At 61.1% G+C, this 20,228-nt stretch overlaps 3 protein-coding genes and 1 pseudogene across 10 annotated transcripts in view; 2 read left to right on the top strand and 2 right to left on the bottom strand.

Annotated features, from left to right (window-relative positions):
* Nucleotides 1–451, top strand: part of ESPN (espin) — a 31,454-nt gene extending 31,003 nt beyond the window's left edge. Inside the window, exon 14 of the mRNA XM_023535620.1 lies at nt 32–451. Within this exon, the coding sequence (XP_023391388.1) occupies nt 32–179 (148 nt within the window). The 3' untranslated portion in view covers nt 180–451. The remainder of the gene's footprint in view (nt 1–31) is intronic.
* A 614-nt stretch (nt 452–1,065) lies between these two features.
* Nucleotides 1,066–6,074, bottom strand: TNFRSF25 (TNF receptor superfamily member 25). Of its 5 annotated transcripts, none has more exons than XM_023535606.1 (10): nt 5,416–6,074; nt 4,773–4,887; nt 4,441–4,575; nt 3,937–4,104; nt 3,768–3,846; nt 3,017–3,072; nt 2,818–2,937; nt 2,562–2,599; nt 1,945–2,125; nt 1,066–1,753 (listed from the first exon to the last, which is right to left on the bottom strand). In XM_023535606.1, exons 1-10 carry the CDS (start codon nt 5,458–5,460, stop codon nt 1,440–1,442), a joined length of 1,251 nt encoding a protein of 416 aa, XP_023391374.1. In that variant the 5' UTR covers nt 5,461–6,074; the 3' UTR covers nt 1,066–1,439. The 5 variants fall into 5 exon arrangements, with proteins under 5 accessions (XP_023391374.1, XP_023391375.1, XP_011366775.1 ...); XM_023535607.1 differs by having other exon boundaries at nt 2,562–2,596; XM_011368473.2 differs by having other exon boundaries at nt 2,818–2,925.
* Nucleotides 6,075–6,211: 137 nt separating this feature from the next.
* The window catches only part of PLEKHG5 (pleckstrin homology and RhoGEF domain containing G5), a 25,111-nt gene continuing 11,094 nt past the window's right edge, over nt 6,212–20,228 (bottom strand). For 3 of the 4 annotated variants that reach the window (XM_023535603.1, XM_011368470.2, XM_023535605.1), the window contains exons 2-21: nt 16,616–16,745; nt 15,463–15,565; nt 15,030–15,090; nt 14,622–14,713; nt 14,025–14,161; nt 13,588–13,733; nt 12,807–13,001; nt 12,544–12,732; nt 12,128–12,223; nt 11,436–11,486; nt 11,062–11,211; nt 10,596–10,706; nt 10,315–10,464; nt 10,092–10,229; nt 9,830–9,949; nt 8,753–8,885; nt 8,543–8,658; nt 8,249–8,445; nt 6,983–7,759; nt 6,212–6,728 (exon numbers count right to left, since the gene is read on the bottom strand). In XM_023535603.1, coding sequence (XP_023391371.1) covers nt 6,719–6,728; nt 6,983–7,759; nt 8,249–8,445; nt 8,543–8,658; nt 8,753–8,885; nt 9,830–9,949; nt 10,092–10,229; nt 10,315–10,464; nt 10,596–10,706; nt 11,062–11,211; nt 11,436–11,486; nt 12,128–12,223; nt 12,544–12,732; nt 12,807–13,001; nt 13,588–13,733; nt 14,025–14,161; nt 14,622–14,713; nt 15,030–15,090; nt 15,463–15,565; nt 16,616–16,745 — 3,102 coding nt within the window. In that variant the 3' untranslated portion in view covers nt 6,212–6,718. Of the gene's footprint in view, nt 7,760–8,248; nt 8,446–8,542; nt 8,659–8,752; nt 8,886–9,829; nt 9,950–10,091; nt 10,230–10,314; nt 10,465–10,595; nt 10,707–11,061; nt 11,212–11,435; nt 11,487–12,127; nt 12,224–12,543; nt 12,733–12,806; nt 13,002–13,587; nt 13,734–14,024; nt 14,162–14,621; nt 14,714–15,029; nt 15,091–15,462; nt 15,566–16,615; nt 16,746–20,228 lie in introns of all 4 variants that reach the window. The other variant, XM_023535604.1, reaches the window with a different exon arrangement.
* On the top strand, nt 9,124–9,242 carry LOC111744856 (annotated as a pseudogene).

The following is a 20,228-nucleotide window of genomic DNA, read 5'->3' as shown; positions in this document are numbered from 1 at the left end:
GCTTGTGGTTTTGCCCCCACTCCATGCCTAGGAAAGAGGCGGAGCGACAGAAACAGGAGGAGATGCAGCGGGAAAAAGAGCAGTCCGAGAAACTGCGGACGCTGGGCTACGACGAGACCAAGCTGGCGCCCTGGCAGCGACAGATCATCCTGAAGAAGGGGGACATCGCTAAGTACTAGAAGCAGCTTTCCTGTCGGCATGCTCGCGAGTTCCGGGTGGTAGGGGACAACCCCCGCCCTGGCCTGTCGGACCCGGACAGAAGGGCCGCTCCGCCCACCCCTCCCGCGCTGGATCCCCTCCCTGACCCCCACCCTGGCCCTCGCATCCCCAGCCCGTGCGCCGCTGAAGCTCGCCCACCGCTGCAGTCGCCCAGAAAAAGTGCCCAAGTCGTTGACGCAAAAGATGCTGCTTATTTGCATGCCTATTTACATACATTTGCATGTCCATTTAATGTCAGCTTGTGCAGAGCTGTTCCTAGGCCCGTGGGTGGTGGCTTTGTTTTCCCTTGGGGCGTACGCTGAACTGCAGCCCCCTCCCCCGCACCCCGGAACCCGCGTCGCTGGCGCATCCTGGGCGGAGGCAGGCCCCGCGCTCGGGGAAGGGGTTTTCCTCCCTCCCTGACCCAGATATGCGCCCGGCTCAGCCCCAGCCGCATTTCCCATCCCCGCCGAGGGTTTCCTCTCAGTCATTTGTTTACCAGAAACGACGAAAACTGCAAACTGCCCGTCGGGACGGAGTTGCCGTTCCTGGGCCCCCACCTCTGCCTCCACCTCCCTCCAGTGGTGTCTGCGCGCCGTCCCAGCCAGGCCCCGAGCTCCCTGGACCCTGTCACTGCCCTGCTGGAGTGAGTGGAGCACCGGGGGCCCCGAACCTGTCTTCCCCCGCCGCCTCCCCCGTCCCGCCGTCGCGCACTCCCATTAAAGCTCTCAAAGCCGCCTGGGGCTTACGTTCACTCTAGTTCACTCTAGCTCGCGGTAGCCGACTTCCTCTCCCTCTCGGGGGTGACTGAGCCACAGCGGAGTGGGAGGGGCGGGCTTGGGCGCTCAGGGCCACTCTGGTCCCCACCGTGGGTCCCATAACCCGGGCGGCAAGACTTCCGGCCCTTTCGACGCCTCCAGGAAACTAAGCCCAGGCCACTTAACACCCCGGCCCTGCGGAAACACCAAGCAGCTTTTCTTCACAGATTTAATACCAAGGCCCCAGCCAAACTCAGGCCGAGAAACAGCGGCGCAGTCTCTTGACCCCCGCCCGATGTTCCTTTATGCTTCTTTGCCTTACGTAGAACCCTGGGGGTGTGCAGGGAGAGGCCGGCTGGCGCCTCTATGCGGGGCCGTGCCAGAACCTTAATAAGTGACATAAAATGTCTACACGCATAAGTAACGGTACTTAGGGCTTCTGCGAGGGCCCCCCGAGCCCCCAGTTGGCAGGTGGGCCCCGCGTCATGAGCCACGCTGAAGGCGGTTGCGCAGATCTTCCGCGCAGCCATCCAGTCCCATGCGCTCCAGGGCCGCGTAGATGGCGCCCAGGCCCGCGGGCTGCTGCTGGCGCCAGCGCTTGAGCATCTCGTACTGCTGGTCGCGGAAGCGGCCGACCTCCACCTCCACGGCCTCGATCTCGGCCTCGCGCAGCCCCAGAGTGCGCACGAACTCCTTCCAGCGCCGCACGGGCACCGCGTCCATCACGTCGTAGAGCTGCGGGCCTGGCTGGAGCGAGGCCAGGGCTGCTGGTGAAGGCGCAGGTGGCATCGGCAGGCCTGGGGCAGGCCAGAGAGAGCCAGTGGGAATTTGGGCTGTAGCCAAGGGGCAGGGCCTGGTACCCAGGCAGGGAGGTCCACCAGGTCCCTTAGGAGAGGGGAAGTGGGCAAGTGGCACCTCAGGAAACCATAGCTTTTCACCTGGGACTTAGGACAATGCAGTCAGCTCTCAGGCCACTGAGGTCCCTTACCAAGAGCTCTGCTGGGCAGCTGGTCCCAGGACCATGGCACCTCCGGGCAGGTCGCTTCCTGGGTCTGGGGGGAGCCAGAGGTCCAGCTGTTGCCTACCAACTGGACAGTGCAGACCTTCTCACTGATGCTGGGTGGCACCAGAAGGGTGTGGGCACAGTCTGGGGGTGAGAGGTGGGTGGCCTGGAAGCCACAAGAGGACCTAGGTCAGCCCTGCCTACCTAGTAAGGCCCCTCGGCTGGGGTCTCTCACCAGCAAACATCGCCCACGGCCGTCTCCCTCAGGTCGGCCATGCTTTCTCGCCTGGCCATTGGAAGAGCTATGTCCTCTGCCTGAAGTACCCTGCCCCTGCCCGCACCATAAGGACACTCATCCACCGAACTGTTAGCTCCCGTTTACTTGTCTGGACCCCAACGGACTGCCAGCTACTTGGGGACAGGCACTGTGCTGCTCTGACTCACTGCTAACTTTGCACGTGGGTTCCTCAAGTCTACTCTGTTCCAGCCACTGTGACACACCCTGGGGACCATGAGTTATAAGAAGGCCCAACCTCTCAGCTCCAGAAGGGTGAGGCCTAGGGCTTGCTCGCCTAGTTCCAGAACATTATTGAGACTCTTACCGGCGGGGGGTTCAGGGCGTCCATCCCAGCTCCATCTGCTGAGAGAGACGAGAGTCTAACCAGCAACCAGTCAGGGCTCCTGGACCTGGGTGCTGGTCCAGCCCCTCCTGGGTTTCTCTGCACGCACACACACACACACACACACACCAGCACTCCCTCCCTCAGTTTCCCTCCCTGCATCGAGGCTGAGTGGGCTCTGGGCTACCCAGCCTGACCCCAGGCCCCTAGGAGTGCGTGTGTGCGCGCGCACACTCACCGGGAACCGTGGTCTTGCAGGGCTGGCAGTGGCGATATACATAGGTCAGGGTAGCACCAAGAAGGAGTGGGACCACCAGGCCTGCCAGGAGCACCTGGACCCAGAACACTGAAAGAGCAGCTGGTGGGTGGCGGTCACTCCCTGACCTCCCCTTGGCCCATCCCAGCTCACCCACTTGTGTCCCGAGCACGCCACCTACTCTGCCTCCAGCCACAGACAGCCGCACAGGGCTCAGGACAGCTCCAGAGGGTGCTCCTGCAAGGGGAGGGCTTGGATGCGGGGTGAGGGCCTACGCACCGGAAGGGTTACCCAGGACTGCCTGACAGTGTCTCCATCCTGAAGGCCCTTCCTCCCCCGTCATGCCTCTTCCCCTGGAGCTTCGCTCTATCCAAGGATGTTCTCAAAGTACTGCTGAAATATCACTTTTGTGTCCCCAGTAACAATATCAACACCACTCTTCATCGAACTGCTTCTGGACCAGGTTGAGGGGCACTAGAATGTCAACTCCATAAGGACTGGGATTTGCCTGTTTTGTTCCCTGTGGTATCCCTAGCACCTGGAAAAGTGTCTGGAAATGGTAGATGCTCCGGGGTGGCCCTACTAACGTCCCTATGTTCAGATGGGGAAGCCACAGATCAGAGTGGTGAAATAACTTGCCCAAGATCCCCCAGAGAATAAGTGGCAAGTCCTGAATCTCAGCCCAAGTTTTGAAACTATATCAGTGTGACTCTCTCCGTAAGTGACACAGCCTATTTTAGTGCACACCTGGAAGGATTACTGAAGGATCCTTATTTATCAGGCAGAAGTGAATCCGGATTTCTCTCCGCTATACAATGTTTGCCTGAAGCGGGGCCCACCCACCATAGGGCCAAGCTCCTTCCTCCCTGCCCCTGGACCCCCACTCTGCTCCCAGTCTCCCTTCCCCCAGCCCAGGGCAGCCAGGAAGTTACGTGGGGCAGGACACACAGCTGTTGCCATATTCATAGAAGCCAGGCAGACAGGTCCCACAGTCGGTGTCTCTGCTGGAACCTGCAGCCCAAGAGATGGTGTGGGTCAAGATGGAAGAGAAGGAAGCAGAGAGGGGGGCGGGGGTAGAGCGTCTGTATCAGGGGTACTCACAAGTCACCCACATGTGGCGGTGCAGGGCCCCGCAGTCTAGGCATGGGTGGCAGTGGAAGGGGGAGTTGCCGATGCACTGCGGGACCAAGCAGTCCATGAACCAGCCTGGCTTGCAGCCGCAGTGGGTGTCTGCCAGTGCTGAGCAGTTCTCCAGGGCCACCTGGGAAGCTGGTGGGGGATGCAGGGACATGGGCAGAGCAGAGGCCGTTAGGGGCAGAGACCCTATGGAGAGGTAGGGCAGACTCCCCTCCCCCCAAAGAACGGAGACAAGGGTAGCTCAAAAGAGAGAGAAGCATGGCCGATCAGAGAGCGGTGTTCCGAGACAGGAAAGTCACTAGGAAGAGGGAATGCAAAGGCGTCCTGAAGCAGGATCCAGGTGGAGGGGGCTGACACGGGTGGACGCAGGGCTCTCAAACCCAGAGGTGGGGCCCAAGCCAGCCACTTCCTTCAGAAAGCCCCTGGCCACTCCTGTCCCCACTGAGCACTGACTGGGCAGCCCCTCACCCTGCTCATCACAGGCCAGGCAGCGGGCACAGCTGGTCTCGTGGTGGTTCTCCCTGGCCAGGAAGGTCCCCGGGGGGCACGGAAGGCAGGTGATGTTGCCACAAGGCTTTGTGCAGGGGCCCGCCAGGTAATGCCCTGTAGAACCCAGACGGCTCAGATGGCCAACAAGGGCCTCCATCTGCCTCTCCCACCCTTCCCATCTCTGGCTCCCCATTTCTCTCCCAGCATCCGCTCACCCCATCCCTGGCCTGCCTGCCACCTCTCCCCACCCCTGCCTGACTCCCCCCCAGGTCTGTCCTCACTTCTCCCCACACACCTCCTCAGCCACTCACCTGCCGGACAGCCCCTGCAACAGAAAAGGCCACTCCTCTTCTGCGAGTTGCGGGCGCAGTCACACCTGAGGCTGGGAGTGCCGCCCTGGGTGCCCGGCACCACGAGGAGGAGAGCCTGGGGGACAGGGGCTGCTGGCTATCGGCAGGGCTGCCCCGTTCCGGGCCTTGGGCTGCCCAGTCTCAACTTCAGAAGCCCCAACATCTGCCCTCAGAGCAGCCCCCTTCTTGGGTTCTTGAGCAGAAGGGTGGTGAGGTGAGACTCACTTCCTTGCCCCCAGTGCACCGGCCAGGCTTGGAAGCAGCAGCGTCTTGACCCACACCATCTCCTGCCAGCCCCTCTCACAGCTCCCCTGGGGGCAGAATCAGGCGGCCCCACCCCCACCTGCGCTCTTCCTAGGGTGGTGGGGGGACCCTGATCTTTCTCTGCCCCGGGGCCCCCAGACCTTTCGTGCGCCTGGGAGGATGCTTCCTCCCAGCGGATGGGCCCCGCCCCGGCTGAACCTCTAACTAGGTCGGAAGCGGGAGGGCCGGCCCAACCTCCAGCGAGGCAGGGAGCAGAGACTGGCCGAGGGCCCCCTTCTTCGCTGCATAGGGGACCCAGGCCCAGGCGAGGTTCCCGGCCGCTCCCCATGTCCCCGCTCACCGCCGCCACCACCGCCGCCGCGCGGGCCCCCGGCTGCCGCTCCATGGCGCTGGCGCCGCCGCTCTGGGCCCGCCGACGGGACGGGCCCACGGAGCCAGCGTGCGCGGCTAGGGGCTTCCCCGCTCCGCCCGCTCTGCCCGCCACGGTTCCGGCCCAGCGCCCAGCCAGTCGCCGCAAGGCCCGCCCCGCGCCGCACCGGTGACCCCGCCTCCGAGGTGAGCGCTGGGGCGGGGCCCGCGGGGGGGGGTTCCCCGCAACGGAGCCCGCAGGCCACCACGCCCCTCCCACCTGAGCTCACCTGGGGCGGGGCGGCCTTCAGGTAACAAGGGGCGCACAGGGCAGGGGGCCGGCGGTTCCCACGCCTGGGTTCTAAGACCGCCACTTCCAAGTGAAGTGACTTCCCTCCCTCTGGGCCTCACTGCCAGGCGGGAGACCCACCCTCCCCAGATACTATGCGCTTGTGGGTACAGGCCCCCCCAGGGCAGTCCTAGGGAGCACTCCCAGTAGAACCTGAGACATGCCGCCCGCCCTGGCAAAAGTCCATGGGGTGGCCGGGGGCGCAGAGCCCTCTGAGGCACTCTGGGGAGAGGTAATCGTGGGGGCTCCAATGGCGAAGTGCTGGCTATGGGACAGGGGTTGATCTTGGGGTGCTGGTCTGGTGACCTCTGCCCCTTGAATTCACTTCTGCTTCCCAGGGTCTCTTCCAGCCATGCCCCACCACAGATGGAGGGGGACAGGAGCGCAAGTGCCTGTGAATCCCAAACGGGGTGATTCCAAAGCCAAGGACTCTTTCCAGTGCAGTATATACAAGTCTTTATATAAAAAAATCAAAAGCTCAATAAATACGCAACTTTACACAGAGCCCAACCCAAGCCTGGGGTGGCCAGTGGAACTGGGAAGGAGAGAAGTGGGGTGAGGACAGGGGGATGTCCCATTTGGGGTCAGAGGAGGGTAGAGGTGGGCTGCCCTGGAGACCAACCCAGGGGACTGGAGCTGGTGACCTCGGGGAGCAGCAGGTGTGGGTGGCAGGGAGGTTAGTGAAGGTAGCGACCGTGGGGGCGGGGGCGGGGGCAGGGCGGTCCTGAGGGGTACTGCAGCCTGGGTCTGGGGCTCTGCCAAGCCCTTCTCCACTCCCATCCAGTCTGGCAAAGTGCAAATGGGCCCGGGGCGGTGGCCGGGGTCCTGCCTGGCACTCCGGCTTGTGTATACACAAGGCAGTAGCTGGAACAGGGGCCAGCACACCCCGGGAGGCATGCTGTCTGCTGTCCTGTGGTCAGTGGCACCCTTGGGGGCCTCCCTCTGCTCAGACCTCTCTGCAGGGAAGGGGAGGGGAGAGACAGTCCTTCCTTGGCTGATGCCACTCAGAGGGGCTCTGGCCACCCTCTCCTCCCCACTGGAATCCTTAGGTCCCTTCACCGCTGCTCACCACAGGCACCCAGGCCCTGGGGGCAGGCCTCAGGCTCCCTCTCCCATCCACATCCCCGAATGCCATCTGCTCCCAGCATGACAGTGCCCCCAATGTCAGCACGCTGGGCCACCTGCCCTCTACCCCAGTTGGGCCACTCACGAGGCAGTGAGCGTGGAGCTAAGCAGCAGGGTGGTCCTGATTCGGTAGAGCTGGGCCAGCGTCAGCTTCCTGTGCTGGGCAGAGATCCCTGGTGGGGGCTCAGGCTGCACCCGGGGCAAGGCCCCCAAGAGCAGCTCTCTGCTCCTCCTGGAGGGTTGTTCAGACTCCCCAGCCAGGCAGTTGGTTCTGCCTCCCATCTCTGATAATTCGGGGCCACTGCCAGGGACTGGCGACCCCCTGTAATTCCAGCTGAGCCCAGCTTCCTGAGGGGAGCTCCGAGTCCTAATGCCAGAGACTGTAGCGGCCAAACAGAGTTCCGATAGGCTGCGGCTGGGGGCTGGGGGCGCTCCACGGGTGGTGGTCCCTGACAGCAGCTGAAGGAGGCTGGCCTCGGATTTGGACTTGAGCAGGTGGGGCAGACGGGGCAGCAGCTGGACAGGGGTGCGGCGGCGGAGGCGAGGCGAGGGTGGGGGTGAAGGGGCTTGTGGTAACTCTGGGGGCTGGGGCGCTGGCTCTGTCACAGGGGCCGGGGTCACAAAGTCTTGCAAGGAGGTGGGGGAGAGGGTGCCATAGGCGGAGTCCGTGGAGCAGGAGCGGCCGCCCACTGGGCCCAGGGGCAGCAGCTCACTGGTGGGCGTGACGGAAGAGGCAGTGGTACTGAGAGAGGTCTCATCCGACTGGGAGCTGAAGGGGCCACCCTCGAACTCAGGAGAGGACAGTGTCTCCCCAGGCTCCACCACGACCATGGCCAGGGTCTCCGTGGAGCCGTCTGAGGCACTGTGGGGCCGGGAGGACAGAGTCAGGCCAGGCAAAGGAAACCGAGCTGGCCTGGTGCAGGCCTCATGCTGAGCACCGTGGGTCTACAGCCTCTGCCTTCTCGAAGCTGAGACGGCAAACGTGTGGCACTCGCACTCGATCTGCCAACCCCTGTGCCCACAACACAGACGTTAATGGCGTCTGTCACCAGCACAGAGAGAGCTCTTTCCTGCTGGAGACAATCTAAGAGTCCTCCCTCTTAGCTCAGCTCCGGGCAGCTACTAATGAATCAGAGTTGGCGGTCAAGTTTAAAATCATTCACCATCACCGTCTGGACTCCGGTGAGAGACAGAATCCACCCCTACCCCCTACTGGATTCACAACACAAAGCCATTCAGAGGAAGGGGTCATGGGTGGGCCCTGCCCAGTGTCCGTGGCCTGGGGGTTGGGAGTCCTGGGCTGGAGTGCCTGCCCCGCCCTGGCCTGCTGGGTGGCCTCGGACAAGCATACCAGTGCTGCGAGTCCAGGCTGTTGCTGCTTTTCCGCAGAATGGTGGGTGAGCTGGCAGCCGAAGTGCTACTCTCCCCACCTTCCTCTTCCTCGTCCTCCTCCTCATCCTCCTCCTGCTCATCCTCCTCTTCTTCCAGGCTCTGCAGGTGCTGCTGGCTGCCTGGGTGCTCCTGCGCACGCAGCTGCTGCAGCTGGTTCTGCAGGTGGGGGCGGCAGTGCACAGGGGCAGAATGGGCTGTGAGCAGCAGCCCTCACCAGGTGGCCCTGCCCGCGGGCACACCACTCTGCGCTCACCTGGGCATTGTAAATGGCGTCCACCCAGCCACGACACAGCGCCTGGCCGCTGGCCTGGAATGTGTAGGCCCCCACGGCACTGTGGAACTCATTCAGGTAGATGAGGAGGAAGGAGCCTGGTTAGGAAGAGCTCAAATCAGTGTCAGCTAGGACCCTGGCCCCTGTCCATCACAGCATTTCCCCAGGAGCAGGGGGTGCCCGACTCCTCACCAGGGTCCCGCAGCTCCCGGCACACGATCTTGTCCACCAGCAGTGGTGGCCTGATGACTTTGGTCCTTTCAGCCTTCTTCACTGCCTTGGTCACCAAGAGCAGGTCCGTGAAGAGGAAACAGTACACGTCCATCTAGGGTGGCAGGGAGAGGAGGACAGGCCGGGGGTCAGGGCCAGAGTCCTGGGGCCTTAGGCAGGGACCGCTGTCTGTCTGCTGTAATACCCTCTCCTTGGGGTACTCAGACTTTGTCAAACACCTCCCCTGCTCCACCCCCACATGAACCTGAGAGGAAAATTAAAACGAAGAGAAAGATGGTTTTCCTTCATCGAGCTACACACTTGTGATTTATGTCAATTAAAAGCTGACAATAGTCTACGGCCAAGCTACCCTGAACAAGCCCAAACCCATCTGATCTCGGAAGCTAAGCAGGGTCGGGTCTGGTTAGTACTTGGATGGGAGCCCGCCTAGGAAGATCAGGTGCTGTAGGAGTAAAAAATAAAAAAATAAGGGATTGTAAGCTGACAAGGTCCTTACAATCTGTGAGGTCAGCCAAGGGTTGCCTCGTCTAAAAAGTAAAAAATAAATAAAATAAATAAAAGTTGACGATAAAGAGGAAAAGGGAAGTCATTTTAAAATATGATTTGCAGACACTGGGTTACACAGCACCTGAAGAATTAAAAGCTCTAGAAAGGGTCTGGGCTGTCCCCGGCCTGCTCGTGGAACGTGCCCTCTTCCTCCCACCAGGACTCATGTGGCACCACATGGGCACGGCTGGCACTGTGGGCTGCGATGCTGCTGCATTTGTAAAGAGTAAGCACCAGGCAAATAATCATCCCTCATATGAGCACAAGGTCACTAGTTCTTTTTGGATTTTACTTTATTTTATGTATTTATTTGGGGGGGTTACTGTAGAGCACATGACAAGGGCACTAGTTCTTGAGCAGCCACCTGACTAACTTGGCAGATACAAACCAGTGACTAGGGTCCAGGAGATGCCTAGGTAGGGGTGGTCCAAACCTGCAGGGCAAGAGGGGATGGGACACGGACCCTGGGTGTGGGGTGGCCCCTCGAGTTACCTTGCTGTCCTTCCCCTCCTTCATCCTCAGGCTTCCCTCCAGCAGCAGCTGCCGTGTCTCCTCAGGGGAGGCGCCAGGGATGGGCGCTGTCAAATCCAGATGCAGAAATTCCTTCAGGAGCTGGGGGTGGGGGACAGGTAGGTGTAGGAGAGGTCAGGGTACGACTCCCCATCCCAGCTAGGAGTCCTCAAGTGAGATTCCAGCGCAGTCCCTGTCTGCCAGTTTGGCCCTTCATCCCTCCCAGCAGGGCCATGCCGCCCACCTTGTCCACCTCGTCGTTGCTGCCCTCCACCACCTCGTAGGCGTCGATGCGGGTCACCACTGCCGCCAGCCGCTGCCGTTCCTGTCGCTGCCGCATGCATGCGTTCACGTGATGGATGAAGCGCTCCACGGAGTTGATCTGGGGGCGAGAGATGGCGGGTTCAAGCCCAGAGTCAGGGAGGGGCAGCGAGCCATACGGTGACCCGACTGGCCGCCCTGGTTACCATGGTGACGACGGCCTCCTTGGCGCGCGGCTCGTCAGTCTTCCTCAGCACCGACTTGAGCAGCAGAGGGTACTTTGTGAGCCGCTGGTGGGGCTTGGCCAGCATGTCGCTCAGCTTCAGCCGCTGGCACTGCTGGTGCTTCTCGGCCCACTGTGGCGGGAGGCAGGGGCGGGGCTCAGGGCAGGCCCCGCCCCAGGTCCCAGGCCACGCCCACTATGCACCTGCTGCCCGGGTGGGTCCACCGCCCTGTGGCCCTACTCATCAGCCAGGCCTGTCCTTACCGTGACATAGGCCCGGAAGAGGTCGTTGTCGCGCAGCAGGCCACGCATGTACTCCATGCAGCTCTCCTCCTCCATGCAGTATCGTATGTAGGGCTTGAAGAGGGAGCCGAACTGGCGCAGGGCGGAACAGGAACACCTGGTTACCTGCGCTACCTGTGGGCCGGGCCCTGTACAAGCTCTTCCGTACTGCACTTTTGCGACCACCCCAGCGGGTGGCAAACCTTATTAGCCCTGTTTTCCACATGAGATAACTGAGCCTTGGAGAAAGAGACCACCCTCGGCCAGGTAGCAAGGGAAGATAGCCGGGTGGGGTTCAAACCCGGGCGATCGACTCGGAAATCTTTGCCTCTGACCACTAGGGGTCGAGCAGGGCCACTGCTCTGGGGGAGGCTGGGGAAACAGGCGGATAGGATCGGAGCCCCAGCCCTGCCTCATTGTCCCCGCCTGTGTGCGGCCCGGCACGCACCATCTTGAAGCCTTTGAGGAAGTCCCCAGGCTGCAGCAGCGCCCGCGTGCGCCGCGCCTTCTCCAGCACCGGCGCCATCACACTGCCCCACAGCCCGCGGTGCAGCCGCGCGATCTCCGGGATGTTGCTGAACAGACGCTCGGCTTCCACCTGGGAGGCGGGAGGTGCGCTCAGCCCCGCCCCTGCCCGTCCTTGCCCTCTTCTTCAACCCCTCCCCTATCCCCGCCCCCTGAAGCCAGGCCCCACTCCTCGCCGACTCCACCTGTGGAAACCGCCCTCTTCCGGCCCCACCCGATCCGTCTCCACCCCTGTCCTTAAGCCCCTCCCCTATCCCCGGGGCCAGGTATCGTGCCCCGCCCCAGATCCCGTCGCACCTCACACAGCAGCCCAGACTCTTGCAGGTTCAGGAGGCAGCACAGGAACAGCTGTGGGGGTAAGGGGCGCTGCAGCTGGGGGGGTCCCAGTCCCGACGCCCCCCTCAGATTCTTAGGCTCCCCTCTACCCCTTACCCCTCCCTGGAGGCTCTGAAGCACCCTGGGGCAGAGAGGGTTCACTCTTCAAGAAAAGGCCTAGGCCCCAGGGTCCCCACAGAGCGAAGGCTGCGGCCAGGCCTGGAACACTCTCCTCCACCTCTCCCCTGGCTCGGCCTCTGTTTCAGCTCAGAGGGCGCCTTCCTTGAACCCGCAAGACCAGGCCAGGTGCTCCCCCAGGTCAAAGTCCCTATATACCGCACATCTCCCCGCCCCAGTGCCAACACACTGTCTCCATGCCTAGGGTGTGGGCTGCTGGACACCTGGCACTCAGCAGGTGTTCAGGAATTGCCGTTGAACGAAAGGATGAAGCCTGTGTTAGTTCAGCTCAGCCCACCACACCTGCCTGAAGCCCCCTCCCAGGTGCCCTGCACAGGGGAGTCACCTCCTCCCCGGGGTGTGGCCCTTCTCTCACGTCCCCTCTTTGTGGCCTGGCACCTGTTCCTTCTGCAAAGGCCTAAACTCTGATGGGGGTAGCCAGGAGGAGGCCATGGGGGCGGACGGGTGGCCCTGGGCCTCTGCGGCCCCACACTCACGTTGGTGATCACCCGCAGTTTCTTAACGTAGGAGGCCTCCGTGTGCAGAAGCTCCCACACCGCCTCCTGCTGGTGGCACTGCCTCCGAGTCAGCTTCTGTGGGAAGGGCAGGGGTCGGCCAGGAGCCCGGAGTGTTCAGGGACGGGAAGGGTGAGCAACCTTGCAAGTAACCTGCTTTTCCCGGCGGAGACACGCAGGTCCCCCAAATTCTGGGCCACTAAAACAGCTAAATGGCACACTGCAGTTTCACCTTGCCTCAGTTTCCCCAAAGCGGGTTAATGATGCCAGCAGTCTGGCAGGGCTGTCCTGTGGAACATCCTGTCACTGGGTCCTCAGAAGAGCCCCATGAAGTGGGAAAATAACGTCTCCGTTTCCCCAGGGAGGAGGGAGAAGGGAGGGCCGCGGGTGGCACCCACCTCATGCCCATCAATGAGCTCCCGCCAGCTGTCCTCCAGCCTCAGGCAGGCGTCGGCTTCATCCTCCTCCTCGTCCCCCTCCTCCTCCCACGAGTCGTGGTCAAAGCGCAGCCTCCGGGGCAGCCTGGGCAGCCCGAAGAGGCCATAGGCGTGCAGCTTGCCCTCCAGCTGCTCCATTTTGTCCACCTCCTAGGAGACCAGGGTTAAGGTCAGAGGTCAGGGCCAGCCAACTGCCCTGCCCCAGGACCCACAGGACCACCTACCCGGCCAAAGGCGCTGGTGCTGGGGCCTGAGCTGAAGAAGCCGCTGAAGCGGCTGGCCGCTCGGTTCTTCCAGCTGTCGCTGCTACCGCTGCTGCTCCCGGGCAGAGAGCAGCTGGAGGAGGTGGGGGGCTCCTGCCCAGGGATGCTCGTCTCCCCCAGGAACTCGGACATGTTCTTTCGTCGGCGGCCAGGGGCCTGGTCAGGGAGGGTTGGTCAAGGCCAGCCAGGCTCACTCTGGCCCCCAGAGCCCCACCCCAGGGTGGGTTTCCTTGACCTCAAGCCAGCCTGGGAGGTGGGAGGGTCTCTGCTGCCCAGCCTGGGAGGCCACCCCTCCTGAGACCCACACATGCTCTGGGGGCCATAATATCCAGACACAGATGCATCCGGACCACCCCCAGCCACCCAGCCACAAGCATGAAGCAGGTGGGGAGAAAGAGTCACACACTCAGGTGCACTGGGAAGCACAGCTCCAAGTGGATCCACAATGCACACGCATGCATATAGCCCGTGACGCACAGTCTCACTCCCCACACGTCTGCTTACACACACACACACACACACTCACACACACGCACTCCCCCTGGGCACTAGAACACTCTCAGAGATGAGACCCATCACACTGGGGTGCAGTCGGATCTCGAGGGGGCCTCCTATTCTCACAGCAACCCCATTTTCCAGAAGGGGAGATTGAAGCCCCAAGAGGGAACAGGGAGGGGCCCAGCTGACCTCCCCTCTGCGGCCCTGCCCCGTCCCCAGCCCTGCCCCAGCCCTGCCTCCTCACCAGGATGTCCAGGCTCTCCCTGCGATTCGGGGGGTCTACGCGTTCCAGGGCAGGCGCCCCGGCCCCGGCTGGCCGCAGGATCGGCAGACTAAGCGACTTGCAGTCCTTCACCCCCTGCTCCGCCTTCCCCTCGTCCCCCGGCTTGGCTGGGGCAGCATCAGGGGGCAAGGAGAGGCCCTCAACACGGGGTCCAGCGGAGGAGGTGGCCCCAGTCCCCTCTCCCCCGAAGATCCATCCGACCAAGCCCTCGCTGCCCTCCCCTGAAGCCCCGCCCTACAAGCCCCTCCCCCGCCCGCCCCCCCCACTACTGCCCAGCAAAGACACCTGTAGGGTAATGAGCCTGCTCAGGGCCACGGCCAACAAGAATCTGAGCCTGGGAAGACACACCCATCTCCGGAAGGCCCAGCCGGGCCCCGCCCACCCCACCAGCTGCTTACCTTTGACCCGCAGGTAGTGTCCCCCAAACCTGTAGGCCTCGAAAGTGAGGGACAGGGGCGTGTTGGACTGGTCCAGGTAGATCTCCACCTTGCCCAGTGCGATGCCCTTCCTTTCAAATATTGGCAGCAGCACCTCCCTGCCCCGGGGTGGAGGCGCCTCTGTTAGGGGGCGGTCACACGGACCCCCATCCCATCCATGGCCCCAGCTCTGTCCCCCCTTCCCAGTGGAAAAGGGAGGCACCTGTGGGATCACACACAGGTACACACACAGATGCGTGCGGGTGCACACACACCTGTCCACAGAGGTGCACACACTCCTGCATGCATCTGCACACCAGCTACCGCACCCAGGCCCTCACACTCATGTCCACGCACTGTCACGGGCCCGTCCACACCCAGGGACTGGACCACGCATACAGGGCTGGAATACACGCACAGGTGCATGGGCCCTGTCACGTGTGCCCTCACTGGTGTATATACCACGTGGGTGGACCTCCCCACAGGTTGGGGACATGGTCACCACACAGACACAGTCAGATTTGCAGGAGGCCGCGCCTGCCCTCAGCCCACTTCCGCACCCAGGCCACCAAGCCCTACCCTAGTGACTTCTTCTTCACAGCTGGTACGATCTCTGTCTCGATGTCCACACTCAGGTCAAATTTCAGGGTGAAGCACTCCTTGCTGGGGTCCTAAGAGGACGCGGGTCTCAGCCTCTGCACCCCTTGTCCCCCATCCTCCCCATCCTAGGGTCCACGATGGGGACCACAGCAGGGAGTGAACATGGGGACAGTCCCAGGGAGGCCCCCAGTGTCTGTCCCGCCTGAGAGAGCAGCTCCTGGAACGTCCCCCACCCCACCTGGCTAAGGTGGGCAGTGCTGGGCTGCAGGGCAGGGTGGCGAGGGAGGGACACATCAGGCCCCACGCCTGATCCCGGGTTCAGAGCAGACAGGCCCAGCCTTGGGGATGGAAAAGAGGGGGCCCCTCTGCCAGCCTGGGGCTCCTTACATCTGTGTGTCTCCTCCTGGCTTTCTTCTTGGAGAGTTTCAGACCTGTGCTCTTCCGGTCCCTGCAGGAAGCCGGTGAGGGCAGAGGCTGGAGGCACGGTGTGTCCTCAACGGGGTGGGATCTGAGCGGGCCCTGGCTGGCCACCCACCCCTCACTCACCCCAGGTGACCAGGTAACCCAGGCACACTCCCGCAGGCCAGGGCCCACAAGGGGGTGTGCGCCCTCTGGTGGCCAACACAGGAGTCACACCCAGTGGTACCTAGTCAGGTGGTGCCTGATCCCAGAAGCCCCGGAGGCTGCTGGCCCAGGCTAGGTGGCCTCCTCTAGGAATTGGGCAGCCGCAGAGACAGGGCCTCTGGTCCCTGCACCTCTGAGCTGAGACCCAGCCTTGGGGCCTTCAGGTGTCTGCTCTGCCCACCTACCCCTCACCTACCCTTTGTCATCCATACAGCTTTCCTCCTCCTCCTCCAAGCCCACTGCAGGGCTGGTGCGCGGGGGGCATGACCGGGTGGACACGTTCCGGGCCAGGACGGAGCCTTAGGAGTACAGTGGGGGGTGGGGTTGTGCCCGCTCCCTCCCTGGTCCCTCCTTAGCCTTCCAACATGGCCATCTCTGGAGGGGCCACTGCCTGCTACTAATCCTGGGGCACCCTGTCCTCAGACTAGCTAAGTAAGGCCTTTTGGTTCTGTGAGGGGAGGGGCTCGGTCACTGCTTGTCATCTGTTCACTCCCAGATTCAAAAAGACACAAGAGCCCTGAGATGACACAAAGTGATGCCCGCTCCCAACACAAATCCACCTGCAGCCTCAGTTTACCTGTCTGTGAAATAGGGATAAAGAAGCCGGCCTCTGGGATTACTGCGGAAAGGGGTCAAAGTCCATGGCTCTTTCTCTCAGGCCTCACCCTACCCCCACCCCTGTGACCATACCCAAAGTCCCAGGGGGCCTTGGCAGACAGGGAGAGTCCTTTTGTGCCTCTGACCAGCTAAGAAGGGGAGACAAAGGGTTGGCATTTCTCTCCGGGCCCAGTGTCTGGAAGCCACCTCAGCACAGCCAGCTGGCTGTGGTCCTGGGCCATTTCCCTATTCAGCATGAGGGGTTTCTTGTTTCCTGCGACAAGTCCCTCTGACCTGCCCATCCCAACCCCACTCCTACCCCCGCTGCCTCTACTCCAGGCTGGAGGATTTGCCCAGAAGTCCCCAACCCCGAGGACACGGAGAAAGGGGCCTCTCCATGCAGGCCCCAAGCCAGGGGCAGGGCCTCGGCGGGGGGGGGGGAGATGCAGACCTGGCACTTGGGACAGACAGGCCTGCTCTCAAGATGGGGCACAGTCCCCAGCTTTTAAGTCCGGCAGCCGCAAACACTGGGAGAGATCGCTCATCAGCCTTTCTGAAGCCTCTTGTTAAAAAACTTGCAGAACAAAAGGGACTGAAACATACTTGGGTTTCCTCATTTCAGCCGACTCTTGTCCTTCTGATGGCCCTGTCACAGTTCCAACAGTTACTAAGACACTGTGCCCCCAGACAGGGAGTTTGTGGCTACCCTGGGAACGCTAGGGTCCAGGTTGGGCCCCGCAACCGGTGCTCACCTTGCGGGGGCAGGTCAAAGCGGACGTGTCCATCATACTGCATAGTGCTGTGAAACTTGCTGTCACAGGCCTCGCAGAGGTTGAGGGGTCCCCGGCGGTGCAGCTGCTGGCAGTCGGCGTGGTGGCATACCTGTGTGACACAGGATGGAGATGTGGCCCCAGATTTACCACATGGCCCCAGCCTATACTCTCCCCCACTGCACAGATGACCTTCCTGCTTGCTCCTCCATCCCCCAACCTCCCACAGCTCACCCCTAACACTCTCCTGCTGACTCTGCCTCCGACTTTTTTAAGAAAACAAAAGCCATCGGAAGTCTAGGGTCCATGAGCTCCCACCATGTCCACCTGCTGCCCGGGGCTGCAGGGGCTTGGCCCTGCTCCAACCCGAAGCCAGCCTTCCACCTAGATCCGAAGTGCGGGGCCACCGTTCAGCATCCCCTGCCCCTATATCCTCGGGTCACCCCTCCCCGCGGGATAGAGCACGCCCATCGGCACGCTAACCCTCATCCCTCCGTCTCCAGCTGCTGCTCAGTTTCTCCCCCTCCCTTTATAGCTAAACTCCGTAAAACAAGTGTCCGCCCTCCCCTTCCCAGATCTCTCCCCTCGGCAATCTTTATCCGCCCCGACTTTTGTTTTAAAATACTTCAAACCTACAGAAAGTTATAAGACCTGTATAACGATATCCACACCCCCTTCTGGCTTCCCCAGTTGTTCCCACCGGTCTTCTCGTCTCTCTCATGACCCGCCTTCCCTGCGCAGAAATCAAGGCATCACCTAGGAGCAAGGCAGCACCTCGAGGTCCTCCTACGAACACGGAAGCTGAACAGATACACAGTCCGCCGAGTGTCCACGCCTGCACTTCCCAACTGTCCAAACAATGTCCTTTACAGAATTTTTTTTCCCTACACAGGATCCAATCAAGGTTTGTGTGAACATTTGGTCTTGTCTGTTTAATCCTTTAAGAATAAATTCCCTGATACTTTTTTTTTTGATCCTTCATGTTACTGAGATTTTTCAGCCAGTGGTCTGGCTGAAAGTGCCACCCCCACCCGGGTGGGTCTGTATGAGGGCCTCGGGTATCAGGCTGAGCATGTGGGCAAAGACACGAGAGGCTGTGTGACCTCCTCTATGCGCCCACGATGCCAGATCATTTGGGGACCTCGCTGTCCTTTGTAAAGTCCCCTTTTTTTTGGACTGGGGTGATGCTCTGAGATATCCTGTTTCCTGGCAATCTCACACTCCAGAGCTTCAGCATTCACTCAAGATTTTGGCCTAAATCGATTATTACTATGATGCTCGACTTGGACATTTTCTCCTCTTCCCAGTCTCTCTGAGACCCCCTCCCTTCAAGGTTTTGGCCCCTCCCCAACACAGCAAACTCACTCTTCTCGGCGACTCTCCCCAGTGACCGCCACGTTTCTAAGTTCACTTGTCTGTTCTCACGGGACCCAGCATTTGATATCGGTGTCTCTGTGAAACCTCTTCTCCCTAGGTCCCCGGGACCCAGGCTCTGCTGGTTCTCCTCCCGCCCCCATCCCTGCCTATGGGCCCCTCCCCACTTTCATTTACATCGATCCGCTGGGACTCGGCCAGTCTCATGACTTAGAACACCTCCACGTGCCGAGGGCTCCCAGTAAATCCCCAAGCGGGACCTCGCCCAGGACTGGAGCAATCTTCTCTATCTGTCCCCGACTCTAAGAAGCATCTTGACTTAAACCATCCGCACACGAGCTCCTGACTCCTCCACGCAGCTCCGTCCTCCTCGGCTAACCCGACGCCTCCTGGTCATGGGGTGTTGGGGGCTGAGTTGTGTCCTTGCAAGACTGGTTGAGTCCTGACCCCCAGCACCTCAGACTGCGGCCTTAATTGGAAATAGGGTGGTGGCCGATGTCACTAGTTAAGATGAGGTCATACTGGCGTTTCTGATCATAGGGTATGGAGTAATCACATGACTGTTGCCCTAATAAGAGGAGGAGAGACAGAAGACGACCACGTGACGACATGTGAATGAACCAAGGAGCGCCGAAGAGCGCCTGGGGCCACCGGAAGTTGGGATAGGCAGGGAAGGACCCTCCCCTGGAGCCTTCAGAGGGTGCACAGCCCTGCAGGCAGCTGGATTTCAGACTTCTGGCCTCCGGAGCCGGGAGAGGATAAAATTCTATTGCTCTAAAGCCACCCGAGTCGGTGTTAATTTGTTACAACAGCCCTGGGAAGCTAACGCATTAGGCCAAAAACTTGGGGTCACCTCTGATCTTTCTGTCACACCCCCACCCAGTCAGTCCGAAAAGTCTGTTGGCTCCACCTTTAATCTCCGCAGCTTCAACCCGGCCACGCTCTCTAGCCCAGCACAGCCGCTTGGCTGTGTCACCTCGGCTGGATTTCAACAACGGCCTCGGCACTGGCGTCCTGCCTCCACCCTCGCCCTCCAGTCTGTGAGACCAGAGTGGACCCCGTTCAAAGAGGAGGCACACATACCTGCTCAAAACCCCGCAGTGGCTTTCCATGTCCTTCCCAGTATAGCTACCTCGTGGGCCTCCTGCCCCGCGCTCCAGTCCTGGCTCACGCTGCTACCCCAGTCTGGCACGGCCGCCAGGCGCACTCCCGCCTCTGAGTCCTGAAGCCCGAAATGCTGTCCCCAGGGACCGAAGTGACCAGCTCCCCTGCTTCTTGCAGGTCTTTACTCCAAAGTCGCCATCTCCCCTTCTAAGGTTTCGACTCCTCTGCACTCCCTCCCCCCTCCCCCTTTCTCTCTTTCCCACCATCTGACACCTGCATATTTCCCCTGGCTGCTCCCACACCTTGTAGCATCTGCAAGAACAGCCGCTCGCTGCTCTATCTCCAGTCCGACCCACTCAATAAATACCTGTTTACTAGTTAGGGCAATGGAGGGTCGCTGAAGTTTTTGGCTGGGGAGAACCCGATCCGAGATTTTCAGGATGACAGACAGGGGTGAGGATGGCTGAAGGGAGGAGGGAGGAAGAGGCTGACAAGTTCTGATCCCCATTTAGACTGTGGTCACTCCTGTGCCTGGGGCTGCATTGAGGGCTCCTCACCCCAGGGAGAGCTCTGATTGTCCCTATTTTACAGAAGAGAAAAGTGAAGCTCAGAGAAGCTAAGTAACTTGTCTAAGGTGACACAGCCAGTGGAGCCTGGATCAAACCCGGCGCGTAGCTCGAGATCCCAGATTTTCACATCACCTCTCGGGTGGCTGAGAAGGGACAGCGGAGTGAGGGAGGCTGGCCTCAGGTCAGCCAGGGGCTATGGAGATGGGAGGAAATCAGTCACAGTTTGACGGTCGCTGTTTTGGCTCCTGTGTCCCTCCACTCCACCAGACAGAAAAAGAAACATGGACACAGAAACGGCAGCCAGAGGGGTCAGACTGAGGAGGCCACTCGCTCTGGGGGCCCTGGGCCTCAGGCCGACATTAATGATCCAGATTTTGGCTGGCAGTCTGAGCGCCCCTGACTTCCACACCCTTTTCAAGTCGTCTAAAACAGTGTTCTCAGGCTCTGAGGTAGGGGCAAGGGACTCTCTTCTTCAACCAAAGCAACTGTTTTTGTCTACTTAATATAAAGAAGCATAAAAATCGCTATCCCCAGCCTCGACTCTGCCC

This window comes from Pteropus vampyrus, unplaced genomic scaffold (assembly GCF_000151845.1).
Source record: "Pteropus vampyrus isolate Shadow unplaced genomic scaffold, Pvam_2.0 Scaffold142, whole genome shotgun sequence".
Classification (NCBI taxonomy): Eukaryota; Metazoa; Chordata; class Mammalia; order Chiroptera; family Pteropodidae; genus Pteropus; species Pteropus vampyrus.
The sequence above is the reverse complement of the archived record's forward strand: the minus strand, read 5'-3'. Positions and strand labels throughout refer to the sequence as shown.

What these genes read in the sequence shown, in the direction of transcription:
- TNFRSF25 (XM_023535606.1), bottom strand. Translation starts at nt 5,460, where the DNA reads ATGGAGCGGCAGCCGGGGGCCCGCGCGGCGGCGGTGGTGGCGGCG. An exon ending in TTGCAGGGGCTGTCCGGCAG is followed by an intron (nt 4,576 to 4,772) that starts GTGAGTGGCTGA and finishes TGGGTTCTACAG; the next exon opens with GGCATTACCTGGCGGGCCCC. An exon ending in AGCTGTGTGTCCTGCCCCAC is followed by an intron (nt 3,073 to 3,767) that starts GTAACTTCCTGG and finishes CTCCCCTTGCAG; the next exon opens with GAGCACCCTCTGGAGCTGTC.